Source organism: Brassica rapa, chromosome A03 (assembly GCF_000309985.2).
Source record: "Brassica rapa cultivar Chiifu-401-42 chromosome A03, CAAS_Brap_v3.01, whole genome shotgun sequence".
NCBI classification, from domain to species: domain Eukaryota; kingdom Viridiplantae; phylum Streptophyta; class Magnoliopsida; order Brassicales; family Brassicaceae; genus Brassica; species Brassica rapa.
Genome location: NC_024797.2, coordinates 8378503 through 8395270, shown reverse-complemented (window position 1 = coordinate 8395270; position 16768 = coordinate 8378503). Strand labels below are relative to the sequence as shown.

The 16768-nt window shown below is 33.1% G+C and overlaps 3 protein-coding genes across 3 annotated transcripts; 1 reads left to right on the top strand and 2 right to left on the bottom strand.

Annotated features, from left to right (window-relative positions):
* Positions 1 to 2750: 2750 nt before the first annotated feature.
* Positions 2751 to 3970, bottom strand: LOC103857523. Its single transcript, XM_033286085.1, has 2 exons — positions 3409 to 3970; positions 2751 to 3330 (listed from the first exon to the last, which is right to left on the bottom strand). Exons 1-2 carry the CDS (start codon positions 3915 to 3917, stop codon positions 3123 to 3125), a joined length of 717 nt encoding a protein of 238 aa, XP_033141976.1. The 5' UTR covers positions 3918 to 3970; the 3' UTR covers positions 2751 to 3122.
* On the bottom strand, positions 3951 to 13001 carry LOC103857522 (subtilisin-like protease SBT3.16). The gene is made up of 9 exons (XM_009134727.3): positions 8945 to 13001; positions 8770 to 8861; positions 8564 to 8661; positions 7642 to 8462; positions 6961 to 7253; positions 6764 to 6878; positions 6495 to 6672; positions 4112 to 6401; positions 3951 to 3971 (listed from the first exon to the last, which is right to left on the bottom strand). The coding sequence occupies exons 1-8, from the start codon at positions 9059 to 9061 to the stop codon at positions 5836 to 5838; spliced, it is 2280 nt and encodes a 759-aa protein (XP_009132975.1). The 5' UTR covers positions 9062 to 13001; the 3' UTR covers positions 3951 to 3971; positions 4112 to 5835.
* A 225-nt stretch (positions 13002 to 13226) lies between these two features.
* On the top strand, positions 13227 to 16347 carry LOC103857521 (protein trichome birefringence-like 37). The gene is made up of 5 exons (XM_009134726.3): positions 13227 to 13702; positions 13778 to 13949; positions 14940 to 15121; positions 15233 to 15391; positions 15823 to 16347. The coding sequence occupies exons 1-5, from the start codon at positions 13359 to 13361 to the stop codon at positions 16109 to 16111; spliced, it is 1146 nt and encodes a 381-aa protein (XP_009132974.1). The 5' UTR covers positions 13227 to 13358; the 3' UTR covers positions 16112 to 16347.
* The last annotated feature ends 421 nt before the right edge of the window (positions 16348 to 16768 follow it).

Genomic DNA, 16768 nt, shown 5'->3' with positions numbered 1-16768 from the left:
TCTCTCTCTCTCTACTAACATACTTGTTCGTGTTGTGTCTATATATAACACTGCAAGAAGCATATCCAATGGCACTATCCATCGATCAGAATAAAATCTCTCCTACGCACATATAATTAATCTCTTAAGGAATGATCCGTTTATGCTTCTGATATTTTGTGGCCATAAGAGCATTGAGAATTCTTTATCCGAGTCTCCACATTTTTGTTCTACTTTACTTTATTAGTGTAACATGATCCTTTAGAAATGGAAGATCCATGGTATTGTACTCTCCAGGTTTTCATACTGAAACCCCACAAAACTTTTTTTGTGTTGGCACTTGGCAGGTGTTAAAGATTGAATTCTTTTGGACATATAGCTTTCAACTCATCTATCTAGTCTTCCCAACTGTGTCTAATCTTCTGCAATTGTGTTTATATTTGTGAACGTTTGGCACCTATCAACTCCTTAAATGAGAGATATGGCTTCTTCATGGTCAAGTTACCTTAAGTTATAAATTTCACAGGAATACAAACTCGTAAATTGTAGTACACTTTCACAATTAACCAATTTTCTCTTATCCATACTTTAAAAAGACTGAAGTACGTACTAAACTACTAATATCCTCATTATAAAAAAAAAATATAAGAAATTACAATTAATTAAGTCAACTTTACCACTTTATGGTATATATCGTCTTACTTTTACTGACCAGCCCATTAGTATGTCACTATGTCGAATATAATTACTTCAATAAAATGTCATACTTTGTATATATCCTATATATTCTTGTGTCACTTGGCTCAATTTTGAGATTTTACGATTTATATAGCTTTGAAAAAAGCCAAAATGAAAGTTAACTATATGCCTCAAGAGGCATGCACTGAAAGCATATTCATTAAGTGTATGATATATCCAAGTACAACAAACATTAGCTTGCATGATAGTGTCCTTGATTATTAGTTTGACGACACATATTTGCTTTAGAATAGTATCTAACCGTTTGTTCTTCTTTTTTTTCTTGTTAGCAAAATTTATGACGACAGATGTAGCCAACTAGAAATATCGTAAAAGGTATATAGTTAGAGGCAATCAACAGTTCTCTCCACAAATTAATCGAACATAAGGTTCCCTAAACGGCTAAACCATTTTTATGACAATTCTGTTTCAGAAACATGTTAGATTCCACTTTTCAAAAAAAAAAAGAGCTATATTTCAAAGTGTTAATCATGAAAACTGTAAAATCGTTATCTCGTTTTAACTTGACTTTTGAACTTGGTTTTGGATTCTCTTTAGAGTTGATAGCATTCTTTGATTAACTGTGTGAAAGCCTCTATCAAAAGATAAGGTTCGAACTAAAAGAAAGGAGTTTTGACTGTTCAGAGTATATAATATTCGACAATATAGTTGTTGTGTTTATTACATTGTTAACAAATTGTAAATGTATGATTCGGTATTTGGTAACAATATATAATCTACCTCAAATAACATCACTGAATGAAAAATAGTAGGCTCTTTCTTGATCTATATGAATAAATATTCTTTTTGGTCAACAACATACATTATATATCAAAGTTTCAGAATTCAGAGTATATAGCGACGACTCTAACACAAATCATTAGAGTAAGAACCTTGGTGTAGTAGACTGAAGAAATGAATAAAGGTATGAAAAAATTGCGAGGCAAATCTCCTTTGGCAGAGGAAAATGATGACAAAATGTATTGAGTCATCAGCGTCTCCTGCCAATAGAGGATTCACCCTGTAATGTTTTTCTACCAAATGTTAGTCTTTTCCCCCTCTCTCACTTGACTGCTTCAAATGAAAAAAAATCAAACTATGTAACGTATTTATAAACCTTGATACAAAGAGCATATACTATGGGACAATTCCTATTAAAAACATGAATCCACAAAACTTGGTATACAATTCACAAGCAAAGTATTTTGCAATTCTTTTTTTTTTTTTAAAGGCCTGGTAAATTGGGATGCTAAAGTCCGAATCAGAAGCATGAGGACCGCATGAAGGGGTTGGTCTTTAGGATTATACTATACACATATGCTCTATGAAACATGAGATCTGCCACAGAATATGCTTTTACTTGTACACTTTCTTCAAATATATATACTTTGCTAGTCCAGCATGAGTTTACAATAACTCAGATATAAGTGAGCGAAACAGTAAGAAGACATACAAAAGTAATGTAGATGTTGTGAAGAAAGAGAGATCATCAATGTATGGCTGTATTACTGGGCGAATACTCTTATGGCAGATGATTTTGGCATTGCTTGAGATGCAAGCAAAATGTTTCTCTGCCAAAGGAGATTTGCCCCGCAATTCATCCCATGCAAACACAATATATCTTCTGATATCTCTAGGCAAGGTTTTTTTTTTCGCAAAAGGCAAGATTTTTTTTTCTTGGTATAATAAGCAAGGTATTTTTACCTTTCCTTTGTGGAAATTGTTAATTTATTAGTCATCAAGTGTATGGATTAATTTCCTGTTCTTAAACTATCATGCAATTCAGAGTTATGTACGTTGCTGTGGTATTACTCAAAACAATCTATAGAATGTTTGTACAACATATGGTCCTTAAATTTTTAGAGATTATAAATAATTTAATAAAAAATTAACAAAACATTTTTTTTAAATTAGAATTTATATTTATGTAAAATTATTTCTAACAGTTTTGAGAACCATAGACTATTACTATATAAAAGACCTTCATAAATTTAGAGCTTATATTTATGTAAATTATTTTTAAAAATTTTGAGGACCATGTGCTTTTATTTGTCCATGTCCAAGACCGGCCATGCGTTTATGTTTGGGGATATAATCACATGTAACCACATTGGCCCATATGTAAGGCATGGACACATGAATACATGATGAGATGAACGCCCTTCTTGATTAAATGATTGTTTGAAGGAAAAAACACACACACTATGTTTAAGTCTGAAGCTATAAAACATATTTCAGAAAAAAGGTTTTGTTTAAAAACTTGGCGATCTATTAAATTTTTAATCAGAGTTTGATCTAAAGAACTTGTATTATATTCTATCTTCTTCTGTTTCCATATAGTCTTAAGAGTCGGAATAGGATGTACAAGTTACAAACATATATGCTTATTAACTAACAAATTAATTTTATGTGTTTTGGTAGTAACCACTCATCTTCTTGAAGAACCAATGAAGCAGAATGATAGTAAGCAGAAAAACCATGAAGATGCAGCAAGACTGTCCACTTCCACGTCTTCTTCCTTCATCCGTTGTACCGTCCCTTATTTCACTCCACTCCTCCTCCGTCAACCTTACTGGAACATTCAACGCTGAAGAACCGCAAATTTCACATACACTAGAAAGAAGAGAAACAGAGGTTTATAACAAAGATTAGACTTTACGCTGATTCTTGAAGAGGAGCTGAATACTTTACCTGTTTCCTCTTAGCTTGAACCAAGCTTCAGCGCAATGAAAATGCGCAAGACCAAGCTCGTTTTTGCATTTGCAACCAATCTCAATCAAGTCTACACTTACTGACTTGCCAGAAACTCTATCCGGTGTTTGATCAGAACCAAAATGACAGATCCTGCAGATTCTTTGCCCGTTATCACTTTCTTCTCCTCCACCGCTCAGATCTACCACGTGGAACTCCTTCTCCTTTGCTTTTTCTGAAGCATCACTCTCGTGACAGCTTACCGCAGTAACATTATTTGCAACTTCCTCGTGAACGGCATGAGCTGAACCGTTACTGCATCCAACACCATCTTCCCTCATTCTTGAATCATTCTCTTTTTGGTCTTCGATCAATACATGGTTTGAGACAGAGTCACTGGTCTCACCCTTGAGACCAGCGACTACAATCACAGCCTCAGGGACAGATCCACTCGAACTTTCACAAACAGTGATCGATTTTGAACAACGTATCTGGTCCATTTCATTCATATACACACCAAAAACAAAACCAGGAGCGGTTTCAGTTCAAGAACTCCCAAGTTCCTACAAAGTAGGAGATCAAGAATGATTATATCAGACAAAGAGTTAAACATAAACCCAAAACTGAAAACATGTAATAGCTAGAACATACTCAAATTATTGGTAAGCAGAGTCGTAAAGTACAATAAAGATCAAGACTTTACCAGAATCAAGATCCAGTTGAGTGACAAGTGAGAGGAAAGCAACGAACTTTATGTCTGAGAACAACAAATCTCAACAAGGTTTCGTTTTTATTTCAGAAGAATGATAAATCAGACAATTGAATCTAAACCCTTTGCCGGAAACGGATGCGCGCCGCTGCAAATGCTCTCTGATCTGTTGCTCTTCGGTTTCAGTTTGTGTTTCTTCTTCGATAAGACGCTTCAGCTAGATTTTAGGCAGTTAGAAAATACCATTTGTGAAGATATTTTATTTGAGTTAATGAAAGTCTCTTTCTTTAAAACATTTTAAGGATGAGCTCACACAAGAAAGTTCGGTACCCTTTTCTGTAATAAAAAATAGATAATATAACAGGAAATGTTTGGGGAAGATGAGAACAACTATTATCAACTCTTAATTCATTTTAATTAAATGAAATTCGCTATTTATGTGGTGAAGTGACAAGATTTTTATCCTACAAATACAAAGTAAATTGTCTTCAACTAGTACATTATGCAAATTAATTTTATATAAGGTAGGAATAAAATACCTTTATTATCAACTCCTACCATGTTTATCAAACATTTGTCAATCAGTTACTGTGTTTACATATTTTGAGTAAAAAATCAATAATAGAGGAAAAATATTTAAATAAAATAATAAATTTAAGAAAGTTTAATTTAAATAAATTAATCAAAGAAAGTTAGATATTTTAGTCATATAGAATCTGTATAGTAAATCAATTTTTGTTTTTGAAAAAAGGAAAATAAATATTATTATTATTAGAAAGTTAAATTAAGATAAATACAGTTCAACGCCATTTTGAGTCATGCTCATAAGTCATGATATTGATATTATCCTCAATATTCGATATATTGTTAAGAAAAAAAATATATATACAGTATACAAATTCATATTTGATTTTCGACCAAAAATAATAATAATTTGAATTACTGAAGGGGAATCGTCAAAAGTTAAAAGAACCTCGTCGAGGGGATTAACGTGAGCCTACTAAACCGGTAAAACCGTTATAGACTAACCTAAAAATAAATATTAATCTCTAAATGAACCAGAAAATGTAATGAAAAAGAAAGAAGCAAATATGAATCACTAATTCTGTAACATGGAAACTTTTTTGGCAGCAAGCTCTATTGCCACCCAACCAAAATTAGATTCTGAAGATAAGGTCTTTAAGAAGTGTTAGATATTGAAATGATCCAAAAATGATATTTTCATTAGATAAATTAATATTGGTGGTGATGATAACACACAACACAAACTCTTGGGTAAAGAATAAGAAATAAAGAAAGAGTAACACTTATGAAGGAGAGGGAATAAGCGGTTGAGGTTAAAAGGGAGAATGTAGAGCACTCTTCATTCCTGCTAGCTCCTTTGAAAGCTCTGAACTTAGCCCAATCTAGCACTGAAATAATTATTTATTTATTGTCTTATTATGAAGTATTATTTTATAGAGTTTATATTGTATTTATAGCCGATAAAAGAAGAAGAAGAAAGACCTATTTATAAAAGTAATAAAGTCCTAAAACCCACAAATCACTTCCGCAGTCTGGACTACATATAAGACTTAAATATTATACGATTTATTATTGTCACATTGATTGCCTTCCGATATATTTTTTTTTTTTGATCAAGCCTTTCGATAGATAACGAATACAAATACACATTGGTATGATTTTATAATTATTATTCGATAATATTAATAATTTTGTTATATCTTCAAGTTAAAAGGTCTTGTTCTCACAGAAAGAGGTATTCTAACATTGTGAGCTCCATTGTCAGTCCAAGTCAAGCTCCCAAATAAATAATCAGTGTTCCATCGATGAGTCGTGGAGACTTTCACCGTAAATGTAATCTTCTTGGTGTTGGGACCAAACTCTAGAGTCTTAGGACTCACCTGAAGTTTAATACCGAGAGGCGGTTCGATCACAGCTTTGTAAACCGAACCAACCGGTCCAACATTGGTAACAGTTCTAGTTAGAATGATCTCTTCATTGAGGTATGGAATCGTAATGGAAGGCACGTTGACATCAAGCATGGATGGAGTTGGAGAAGGGCAAGTGTATATTCTTCCAAGTAATCTTGAGATGGATTTATTTTCGTAGCCTGCGGAGCACAAGTAGTGAACATATTCATCGGAGCCCATGTCGTAGACAAGTCCCGGGTCTGCTACTTTCCCCGGGTTCACTAGACCGCCTCCGAAGTCAAACGGGTTAGCAAGTTTGCGCGGGGAACCCTCCGCTGAAATAGGCTCTCCGAATGGGTCCGTTTGTAATGCTGCAATGCTTATCAGTCACTCACTATGTATTTTCTTCGCGAGCAGAAACAAATATATTTGCGTGAATAAAAAGTAAATGTATATATGTTTACCGGTTGTGACGAGAGCGGAGCGGATTGCAGCAGGAGACCAGTCAGGGCGTTTTTGTCTAAGAAGTGCGACTATTCCTGAAACAACAGGTGTAGCCATCGATGTCCCCGACATGAATGCGTATCCTTCTTCTGATGGTACGGCTGCAAGTATACCTGAACCTGGTGCTGCTATATCAGGCTGTACTTAAAACCACAAGCCAACTTCAGTACAACGGAATGTAATTAAGAGACCAAAAAGTAAGTAAGTAAGGAGCTCATATATAGTTCACCTTGAGAATGGCAGGAGATATTGAATTGGGACCTCTAGACGAAAATCTTGCGACCTTGGTCGAGAAGGGTCGGCCAACGAATGACTTGGTAGGGCTGATCTTAGCTTTTGGAAATCTTCGGAAATTCATTCCAATAAAATAAAACTCCGTTACATCAAAAAGAACTCTTACATATAGAGAAACGAGGAGAAACTTACTTGGTTGTTTTGAAATACAACATAATGTCCATCCCAATTTCAAAGTCTACGTAGACATAAGGGATATCCGTGGTGCCCGGTGCTATATGGTCGTATGGGTTCGACGCAATAATGACGCCAACAACGCCATTAGATTTTGCATATTCTTCAATATCTAATGATGATTGTATTTGGAAGGCAAACACGATTTTTCCCTTAGCTTTACCGGCTAGAATATCATCTTTTGTCAAGTCTTCCAAGTAAACAATATCAGCGAATCCGACTTCTTTTCCCGTGTATAGAGATTCTTGACCCTGAGGAATGATACCCCACAAAATAGAGAGTTAAATGAAACGGCTAGCTACAGCGGTTTTATTGTGATCACAAGCACACGCAGGATCTGTGATCACAAGCACACGCAGGATCGTCTAATAGCACCCGCAAGTGGTGCGGTCGAATAAGGTCCGAATATAAAAATAAAAAAAGTTAAAAAAATTTCAACAATATATATACATAAATTATAGTTTAAAACTTCAAAATTTGATTTTGACTAGTTTAGAGTTTATAATTTATAAAAAAAATTGTTAAACATATATAAATATAACTATTAATTTCTAAAACCATTTCACTATATTTTAAATATATCTTTAATACTTTTTGAACAGGGTCCAAAAAAATTGAGATGGCCCTAAGCACACATACCAGTACGGTTACATTGTTTCCAAGAGTGATGGGCGTGAAGAACTCTCGGTCCATGGTCGTAGCCCCGACCGTTATGATCCACGGAGCAACGTTCGAGACGGTTTGCGTATGGGGACCATCGTTCCCACCAGCGCATACCACGGGAATTCCCTTCATAACGGCGTGGAAAGCACCAATAGCAAAATCACTTCTATCAACCTCGAACTCAAGCGGTATTGTGGATCCTAGCGACATCGATATAACATCAACGCCATCTCGAATGGCGTGATCCATGGCCTTTAAAATATCCGGTGAGTAACACACCTCTTTGCTCCAACAAACTTTGTAAGAAGCTATGCGGGCTCGCGGGGCGCTGCCTCTGGCGGTTCCCGAGCCTAGACCTAAGAAGCTTGCGTCCTGGACGAAAGAACCCGCGGCGATCGATGCACAATGGGTCCCGTGACCGGTTACGTCTAATGGGGACATGACCTCGTCTTTCTCCATCGCATCGTATGTCCCATTGTAACTTTCGAGGAGACCCTTTGCGTAGTATCTAGCTCCTATCAACTTTCTGTTGCAGCTTGATGATGCGTTGAACCATTCTCCTGAAACACATTTTCCCTTCCAACGTGTCGGGATTGGTCCAAGACCGTTGTCACTGAATGACTTTGAATCTGGCCATATTCCTGTGTCCAGGATTCCTATGATTGCTCCACTTCCCATATCAGTTTCATGGACGAGACCAGTTGGAGCTGTTGGAGTGAGTCCCAAGTAATCACTCACCCTTGTTGTTGCCAGCTTCATATACTTGCTTCTCGTCACATGAACAACATCCGGATGCTCTATTACAGAATCCAAAGTGAATATTTTAAGTAGAAGTGTTTCTGAGTTTGACCTAATTCTTGTGCAACACGCTTCTTAGGTCTAAGGCATCAAATTTTACCTGAGAGTTCCCTTGCTTGAGATGGTGTGAGCTTCGCTGCAAAGCCTGAGAAGCCATGCCTGTAACTATAAATCATAGACTCACGGGAAGCTTTTTTGCTGCATCATCAGTCAAAACATTTCAAAGGATTATAAACCAATATTTTCCGCACAACATTCATGCATCTTCGGGAAGATTATATAGACCAATGCACATGATTAAATTACCTTCCAAGAAGCGATCTGAGGATATCATGATGTGAATCAGTAACAAGTTTAGGATCATCATGTTGCCTCTCACCCAAATGCACCGTGTAAATCTATATATATATATATATACCATCACCGAGAATATTAAAATAGCACAAATTTTAGATAAATAAATCGACCATTTATAACGTACCTGGATTTCCTGATTGACAGAAGAAACCAAGGCTATCTTCAAGATTAATACTAAACATATGAACACAAGTGCAATATGCTTCCCTTGATTTGATACAATCAGAGAAGAAAACTCCATTTTTCTGGGATCTAAGATTTGTTGTTGAGTCTAATTCTTTTATCAATAAGAATCTAATTCCAAGAATATTAGCGTTTTTATTCTTGAATCTCCTCAACAGTGTCCTCTCTGATTGTATCCCAGAAGTGTAATGATGGTTATATTCAACTCTTCTGATATTTAAATTGAAGGATTTGGTTACTTAAGAATTATGGGAGTCTTTTTAGCTTACAGCGAAGATAGGACATAACACCAAAGCTAAACTGTTAATCAGGGACTACTCTGGTTTATGGTTTGGGGCAAAACAATCCGTTTCTTATATAATCGTCGTTGAAAAATTAAAACAAGTTAAAACTTAAAACAGTTTAATTTTTTTTTCATAATCTGTCATAAGTCAAAACCATTTATGATAGGATAAATGTTTTAACATATAAAGTTCAATAAATATCATTAAAAACATACTAACTTCCTAGACTTTTAAGAGCAAGCTTAACGGTAAGATATCCGATTACAGTTTCTCTTCTATAAAGTATTATTACTATTATGTATTTATTAAATAATTAAATTTAAATTTAAAACAGAAAATAAAACCTCTACAAAGAAGACTTGTTGTTAAGAGAGGTTCTATACAGGTTTTATCGGTCTTTATTTGAAATACAAGTTCGGTTACTGAACGGCTGTGATGATAGTGGCACCATAATGATGATTATGGTTCATCATGTCCTTACAGATAAAAGAGATTAACGAGGGTCAGATTTTTTGTTTTCAAATGTTTCAATATATTGAAATCTGAAATGTTTGCTGTTTAGAAGTACTCAGATAAATACTCGGTATGTGGTCTATTAGGATACCATGGATTGGATATTATGAACAGATACTTGGGTGGTTTACAAAGGCTCGATGTGATGGTGGCTATTAGCATATTAGTAAGGGGTTTGCAAATTATAATCGATTAGCATATTGCTCTACTTGCAAAATAGGGGTTGAGACTCCAAATTATAATCGATTAGCATATTAGTAAGGTTTCAACGCCTGATAGGATACTATTCCAACACCGACTTCTTGTTTTTTCTTTCTTTTTTCATTATTTTCATCTTCTCACTAAATTTATGTGCATATATATCCTGTGACATTTTCCCTATTTATATAGATGCTAAATTATTGTCTTGCAATACATATCGTTTTCATGGATCTTCCTAAAAGAATCTTGAGCCTGTTAATTCCCGTAGAAACTAGTTTTGTGAGTTGTCACACTCACTTCTCAAATTATATATAGAGAATAGCATGTATAATATAAAATCCAACCAAATGGGAATATATGCTTTGTTGTTCCTCCAAAGTCCCAACTATTACATAATCAGAATTAAACGTTATTTTTCCTTACTAATAGTGTTTTCCTCACTCCCAACTACACTGTCTTTCGCATGCAGGATAGTTGCAGAAAACACAAACCAACATATAGTTTAATATTGTAAAATATTTAAATTTTGAGTAAGTTCTAAACAAAAAGTCATATATACTTTCCTTTCAATCAAGCCAAATTTGACTATAAATAAAAAAACCAATTATATGTTGGTCTTTTTTGTTTGTTTGCTTTCAGTGGCCATGTTTCACAAGAATCATATATAATGTCAAAATAAAAAGAAACGTGAAATAATTTTCTTCCCTTACATGTGAGTACTCCTGTGAAAACCCCACTATTTTAAAAACACAAATCAACGAAACAGAATCAACTAGAAGAAAATAGCCAAGGTTGCCTGTCTAGTTCTGTCCTTATCTTATACAGAAAAAAATCATCAGTTTGAAATATTTAACAAATGAATTAAATGAACAGATGGCGTAGAAGCATGTGAGAATTGATGGAAAATGATTTAAGATGTCCCCCGTGACAAGCTAAGCAATAGAATGTCCCAAAAATAACTTTGATTCATTCACTGGAACCCACGAAACACACACCTAAAATGATAATGTGGATGACTTCAACAAACCTCTTTTGCCTTTCATAGTTATTACCAGAACTATTGTGTCACTAACGGTGTTGCAGTAATCATTGGTAGACGTTCCAGATCACATTGGCTGCAGATTCCCAAGAAGTAATATAGTAGTACAACTTTTTGCATATTGTTTGGCTCTTTCGAAAATTTTACTGGAAAAAATTATATTACCGTAATAATTTTTTTTGTAGTAAGACATCCTTACTCGATTTATTCATATTGTGTCCTGGCGCAACATTATCACGACTTCACCACCGTACCATGGTAGAGTCTTTTTGAATCCCGCTAACAATAATTTTACAGCACTTCTATAGACTATAATTATGATAGAGGTGGATATAGTCTTAACAAACAACTAAAAGAATGAAAAAGTTGAGAAAACAAGTAAAGTTTATCAAAAGAGAAACTGTTAATTAGAGCATCTTTATTAGTGATGAATGAGGTTCTTAAAATGAGTGTCTTATACCATTAATATATTAAACTTTAAAGTCTAAAATAAAAATGTACTGATAAGATAATTAATATAGTGGGTAAAATCACCTCGTAGAGGGGGTATGTTCTTGAAATGAGTCTACTCTCTTAAAGAAAATTAATTTAATGTAGTTAACATTTGGCCCTAGAGAGATGTATGGATCTTGGGATTCAGAACTTCTTAATCATTAAAAAAAAGTTACATGTGGTTTGAAAGTTCTTTAAAATGTTGAAAATCTATCAAATAAGAACTCTTTTTTACTTTTAGTTTTTTCCATTTTTTGTTCTTGTTAACTTTTATAGGGAATGATGTCTTTGGAACAAATCTAAATACTTTGTTTAGCATTTACTATTATGATACTATAATGTTTTTTTTCTTTCTTTTTCAGATGTCCATTTTGAAAATCTTGCAATAGGTTGTTCTTTGTTGATGGCTATATAAAAATAATACTTGTTGACAAAGTTTGATAGAAATAGATTTTAACCACTGCAATTAGCTTACTAACAATATAGGCGAACCCAAGATTAGCTGATAATATAGTGGATTTCCTAGTGAACTGATGGATTTCCTTTACTTTTTGTTAATTTAATATGAAACCTATTAGAGCATCTCCAAAAGACACTCTATAACTTCAAATATAACTTCAAATATGAAGTTTTTTGTTTTTCAAAAAAAGAACTTCAAAACTTCAAATTTAAAGTTTTGAAGAGCGAAACTCTATATTTGAAGTTTCACTACTCAAAACTTCAAATTTGAAGTTTCATATTTTATTTGCATTTTGGTCTCTACAATCACACACCACTTTTATGATTCATAAATATTTATTGTTTATTGTTTTAATATTTTAAAAAAATATCTCATCAACATTTTAATTTTATTTACAGATTTTAAATCTTACACATAAAATTAAATAAAACTTTAAAATAAGATTTAAAACATTTTAAATTAGATTTAGACAACAATAATATACAAAAGAAACTTAATAATTTTAAAAAAAAAAGTTACATGAAGACATAACTATTACACAAATTTAAATATTACAACAACACTTATAGTAAGGTAAGTTTGATCCAAAATCTTCAAAATTTTCAAATATTGTCCAAAATTTTTTGTGTAACTTAAGATGGTTGTTGTTGTTGTTGTTTTTGATGTATTTTTCGTACAATTTTTCTTGTTCATATCGAATATATTCACGAGTATTAATATCATCGTAAAGAAATTAGTCTTTTAGCAATATTTTATGTTTCTCTTTTACTTTCTTGTTCCGATCTAATGTATTTACAAGTATCAATATCATCCAATTTCAACAACTTTTAGCTCGTAATCTACAAAGTAAAAATGAAGAGAGCCATTTTTACTTTGAAATGCACTAATATATCATATATGCATTACGAAAATCATTTTATAGAATAATATGTTATTTTGCTTGAAGTTCAATATTAATTAAGTTCTTTTTATTTAAACTTTTAAATTTTAATAGAATATTTTATTAATTAATATTGTTGTAATATGTTTATATATCTTCTAGTTATTTACAAAAATTTTATGAATTCAAATTAGCTATGATAAATATAAAAATCATATTATAAAATACAAATAGTTTTAAAGTTGAGTTTGAAGTTTTGCTTTTGGAATAGAACAATTTTAAACTTAAATATAGAGTTTTGGAAACTTCAAAATAGAGTTTCTTTTTGGAGATGCTCTTATAAAGCCAATAGTTGGTGGAATCTCTTCACATTACACACTACTTTGTGTATATATACATATATGTAAGTAGATACTTGTGCATATATAAACCCAATTCTATCACAAAGCCACTTCCAAAAAATAAATCTCTGTCATTTTTCTGTTAATGATGGGTTTCAAACCTATTCCTCTTTTCCTTCTACCACTTCTCATATTCACAATCTTGTCCAGAGCCGACCAGGCATTGGGTTCCGACCAGAATCGGCATGTAAGGCACCGTAACAGAGAGGCGTTGGCCGCCGCCGGGGGAGTAGGAAAAGTGGCGTTGAAAGGGAGGAAGCAAACTAGTGGTTGTAACTTGTTCCAAGGGAGATGGATTTTCGATGCTTCTTACCACTTCTACGATTCTTCCATGTGCCCTTTCATCGACAGCGAGTTCAACTGTTTCGGCCGACCAGACAAACAGTTCCTCAATTACTCTTGGCAACCTGATTCATGCAGCATCCCAAGGTGCGTAAAATTGACACATACACATTAATTTAAGCTAAACATGATGATGCTGATGTATGTAAATTGTTAATGAAGGTTCGATGGACAAGCATTTTTGAATAAATGGAGAGGGAAACGAGTGATGTTCGTGGGTGACTCACTGAGTCTAAACATGTGGGAATCGTTAGCATGTATGATACATTCGTCGGTACCAGACAGCAAGACTACTTTTATCAAACGTACCCCACTCTCCTCTCTCACTTTCCAGGTCCCCCCTCTCTCTCCTCTTCTTTTTCCTTGATTCTGATTAAAAATATATATTTGGATAAAAACAAAATCTAATAATTCATCATCACGAGGAGGGCTTGTCATTTTATTCAACCAAGTTGGTCACGGGCTCTATATTATATAAATATTTTCATTATAAAAAGAAGCATTCTCGAATTTTGCTTTTGATTTTAATGCAAAAATGTTTTGTGCAAATGCTTGACATCCAAGGTATTATGATTTTGTCTACCTAATGGATCTTTCTTTTTTTCTTTATTTAATTAAATTATGAACAATGACTAAAAGAGGTAAAAGCAAAAGCATATAGATTTTACAAACCAATAATTGTTTTCCTTTTCTATATCATATTTTATGCAAAATAGATGTCTATAAGAAAACGTCATAAGTTTTTGATGTAGTTGTATGTTTTCACTTCTATATATTTTTTATTTGATAATTTTTATCCAATATATACTTGTTATCTCAGTTAAGAATTCTGCACACTGTATGTTTGTTTTGGCAACGTATAATTGTGTGTGTTTATCCAAAATTATCTTAATGACAACATTTACATGCTTAATTAGTGCTGACTTAGGATTTTGGCTATTTCACTCTTCTAGTTGTGTATAAAGATTAGAAAATAATCTAATTATTATAAAAATTGATATATAACAATGAATAAACTCGAAAGAAACAGAAACAAGAGAACATAGCAGAGAAAGGAACTAGGAGACCGGACAGCTAATGACAACCAATAAACAACTCCAAATTGTGTTTCTTATACTAATATTTTAAATCCGTTTTGGAAATTTCGGATACTCAGTTTCGAATAATGTATATATAAAATGTGTAATTTCTACGTAACTGATTGTTATCTATTTTTCTATTGAAATAATTTACGTATTCATATATTTATAATAAAGACTATTAGATTCTTTTGTTCAAAAAAAAAGACTATTAGATTCTTAATCTTGTTAAATGATAAAAACAGGAATATGGAGTTACATTATACCTATATCGAACACCATACCTAGTGGATATCTCCAAAGAAGATGTAGGGCGCGTGCTTAACCTTGGAACCATCGAAGGTGGTGCTGATGTCTGGAAAGACATGGACATTCTCGTCTTCAATTCTTGGCACTGGTGGCTTCACAAAGGAGTACAATCTCAAGGGTTCATACCATATACCTTATACTCATGTATATGTCTAAGTTGGCATTAATACATGCTTAATTAGTTATAACCAAAATCATCTTCTCTTCTTCTATTATGTTGTTTAATCAGGTGGGATTTTATACGAAATGGGTCTTCACTGATTAGAGACATGGACCGTCTTGATGCTTTCAACAAAGGACTCACCACTTGGGCTCAATGGGTTGATCAAAATGTTAATATTTCGCAAACCCGAGTTTTCTTCCAAGGCATTTCTCCCACTCACTACATGTAAGTTCAACATATATGTACTTTTTTGAGAAAGAACATATACATATATGTAATTTCTCTGTTTTTATAAATTTTTCTAAAGTATTCACCCATACTAAAAATAATAATTATTTTTCAATTAAATTTATTATTTATTTTTACTATATTTTTTTTGCAACAGTTTACCTTTACTATATATACACTTTCCGATAATTATATTTAACCGGTTCAATCAATTAATGTTTAAATATATAAAACTTACTGTATTAATATCAATGACTAAAGGTATCTTAATTTTTTTTTTAAATCTATAGAAAATAATCTAACAAAACTATCTTCTTTTTTTTTGAAAGAATCTATCATTCTAAAACGAAAAGCATATATACTAAAAATATATTGAAAATAGCATTTCTAGGTAAACTATAATTAGTTGTTTGTGGGAAATTTAATAGGGGAAGGGAATGGAATGAGCCGAGGAAGACTTGCAACGGTCAGATGCAACCGTTGACCGGGTCAACATACCCAGGTGGTTCACTTCCAGCAGCAAGCATCGTGTCACGAGTGTTGAGCTCGATGAAAACACCAGTTTACTTACTCGACATCACAACTCTGTCTCAACTAAGAAAAGATGCTCATCCATCTACCTATGGAGGTGATGGAGGAACCGATTGCAGCCACTGGTGCCTTCCTGGCTTGCCAGATACTTGGAACCAGCTTCTCTATGCAGCTCTTTCTATGTGAAGAGGTTGAGTCAATATAAAGATGCATGTATATTACATTCTTGGAAGTCCAAAGGAAACAAAAGGAAGGACTGACATTTTACTTGAAAGATTTACAAACAGTATGAGGATAAAGTTGTAAAGGGTTTTACATTTATTTTCTTTTGGAAGTTTGGACAAGAACTAGAAAGTAACACATTTGTATCCTACTGAACTGTTTTGGATCAAAACTCAGTAACAAAATTTGTCTGACTCGTCCGTTGTGGCTGTTCCAAAACAAATCTTTTTTTTTCTTTTCTGGATATTAAAATCTAGTTACGGTTGAACCCAGTTTTGGCAGATTCGGTCTTAAAACATCAACATTGACATAGTATCTATAGTGGTTATCTCAGTTATTATAATTTATCATATTATTAAAATTTTAATATTAAAATAGTATTGCTAAAAATGACATATAATTATTTCCTTTTTTACAACTTTGTGGAGTATTTTTGAAAAACATTTCTTCTTTCTCTCTTTTTATTTTATTATCCAATTCTTATTTGAATGTAGAAATTTTGTGAGAAACCTTTTCCAACATTAGTGGTCCTATCTTTTGTGAAATTTTTTATTAGATCTTTTGTCAGTAATACACACGGATTATACTTTTAAATTTGTTATATTCCCTAATTTCTAATTT

Bases quoted from the DNA above. Each gene is read 5' to 3' on its own strand.
- LOC103857523 (XM_033286085.1), bottom strand. From the start codon at position 3,917: ATGAATGAAATGGACCAGATACGTTGTTCAAAATCGATCACTGTTTGT. The intron at 3,331-3,408 runs GTAAAGTATTCA...TCTTCTTTCTAG, and splicing joins TTCAAGCTAAGAGGAAACAG to TGTATGTGAAATTTGCGGTT.
- LOC103857522 (XM_009134727.3), bottom strand. From the start codon at position 9,061: ATGGAGTTTTCTTCTCTGATTGTATCAAATCAAGGGAAGCATATTGCA. The intron at 6,879-6,960 runs GTAAGTTTCTCC...GAATTTCCGAAG, and splicing joins TTGTATTTCAAAACAACCAA to ATTTCCAAAAGCTAAGATCA. The intron at 6,673-6,763 runs GTGAACTATATA...TTTTAAGTACAG, and splicing joins TATCTCCTGCCATTCTCAAG to CCTGATATAGCAGCACCAGG.
- LOC103857521 (XM_009134726.3), top strand. From the start codon at position 13,359: ATGATGGGTTTCAAACCTATTCCTCTTTTCCTTCTACCACTTCTCATA. The intron at 13,703-13,777 runs GTGCGTAAAATT...TTGTTAATGAAG, and splicing joins GATTCATGCAGCATCCCAAG to GTTCGATGGACAAGCATTTT. The intron at 15,392-15,822 runs GTAAGTTCAACA...GAAATTTAATAG, and splicing joins ATTTCTCCCACTCACTACAT to GGGAAGGGAATGGAATGAGC.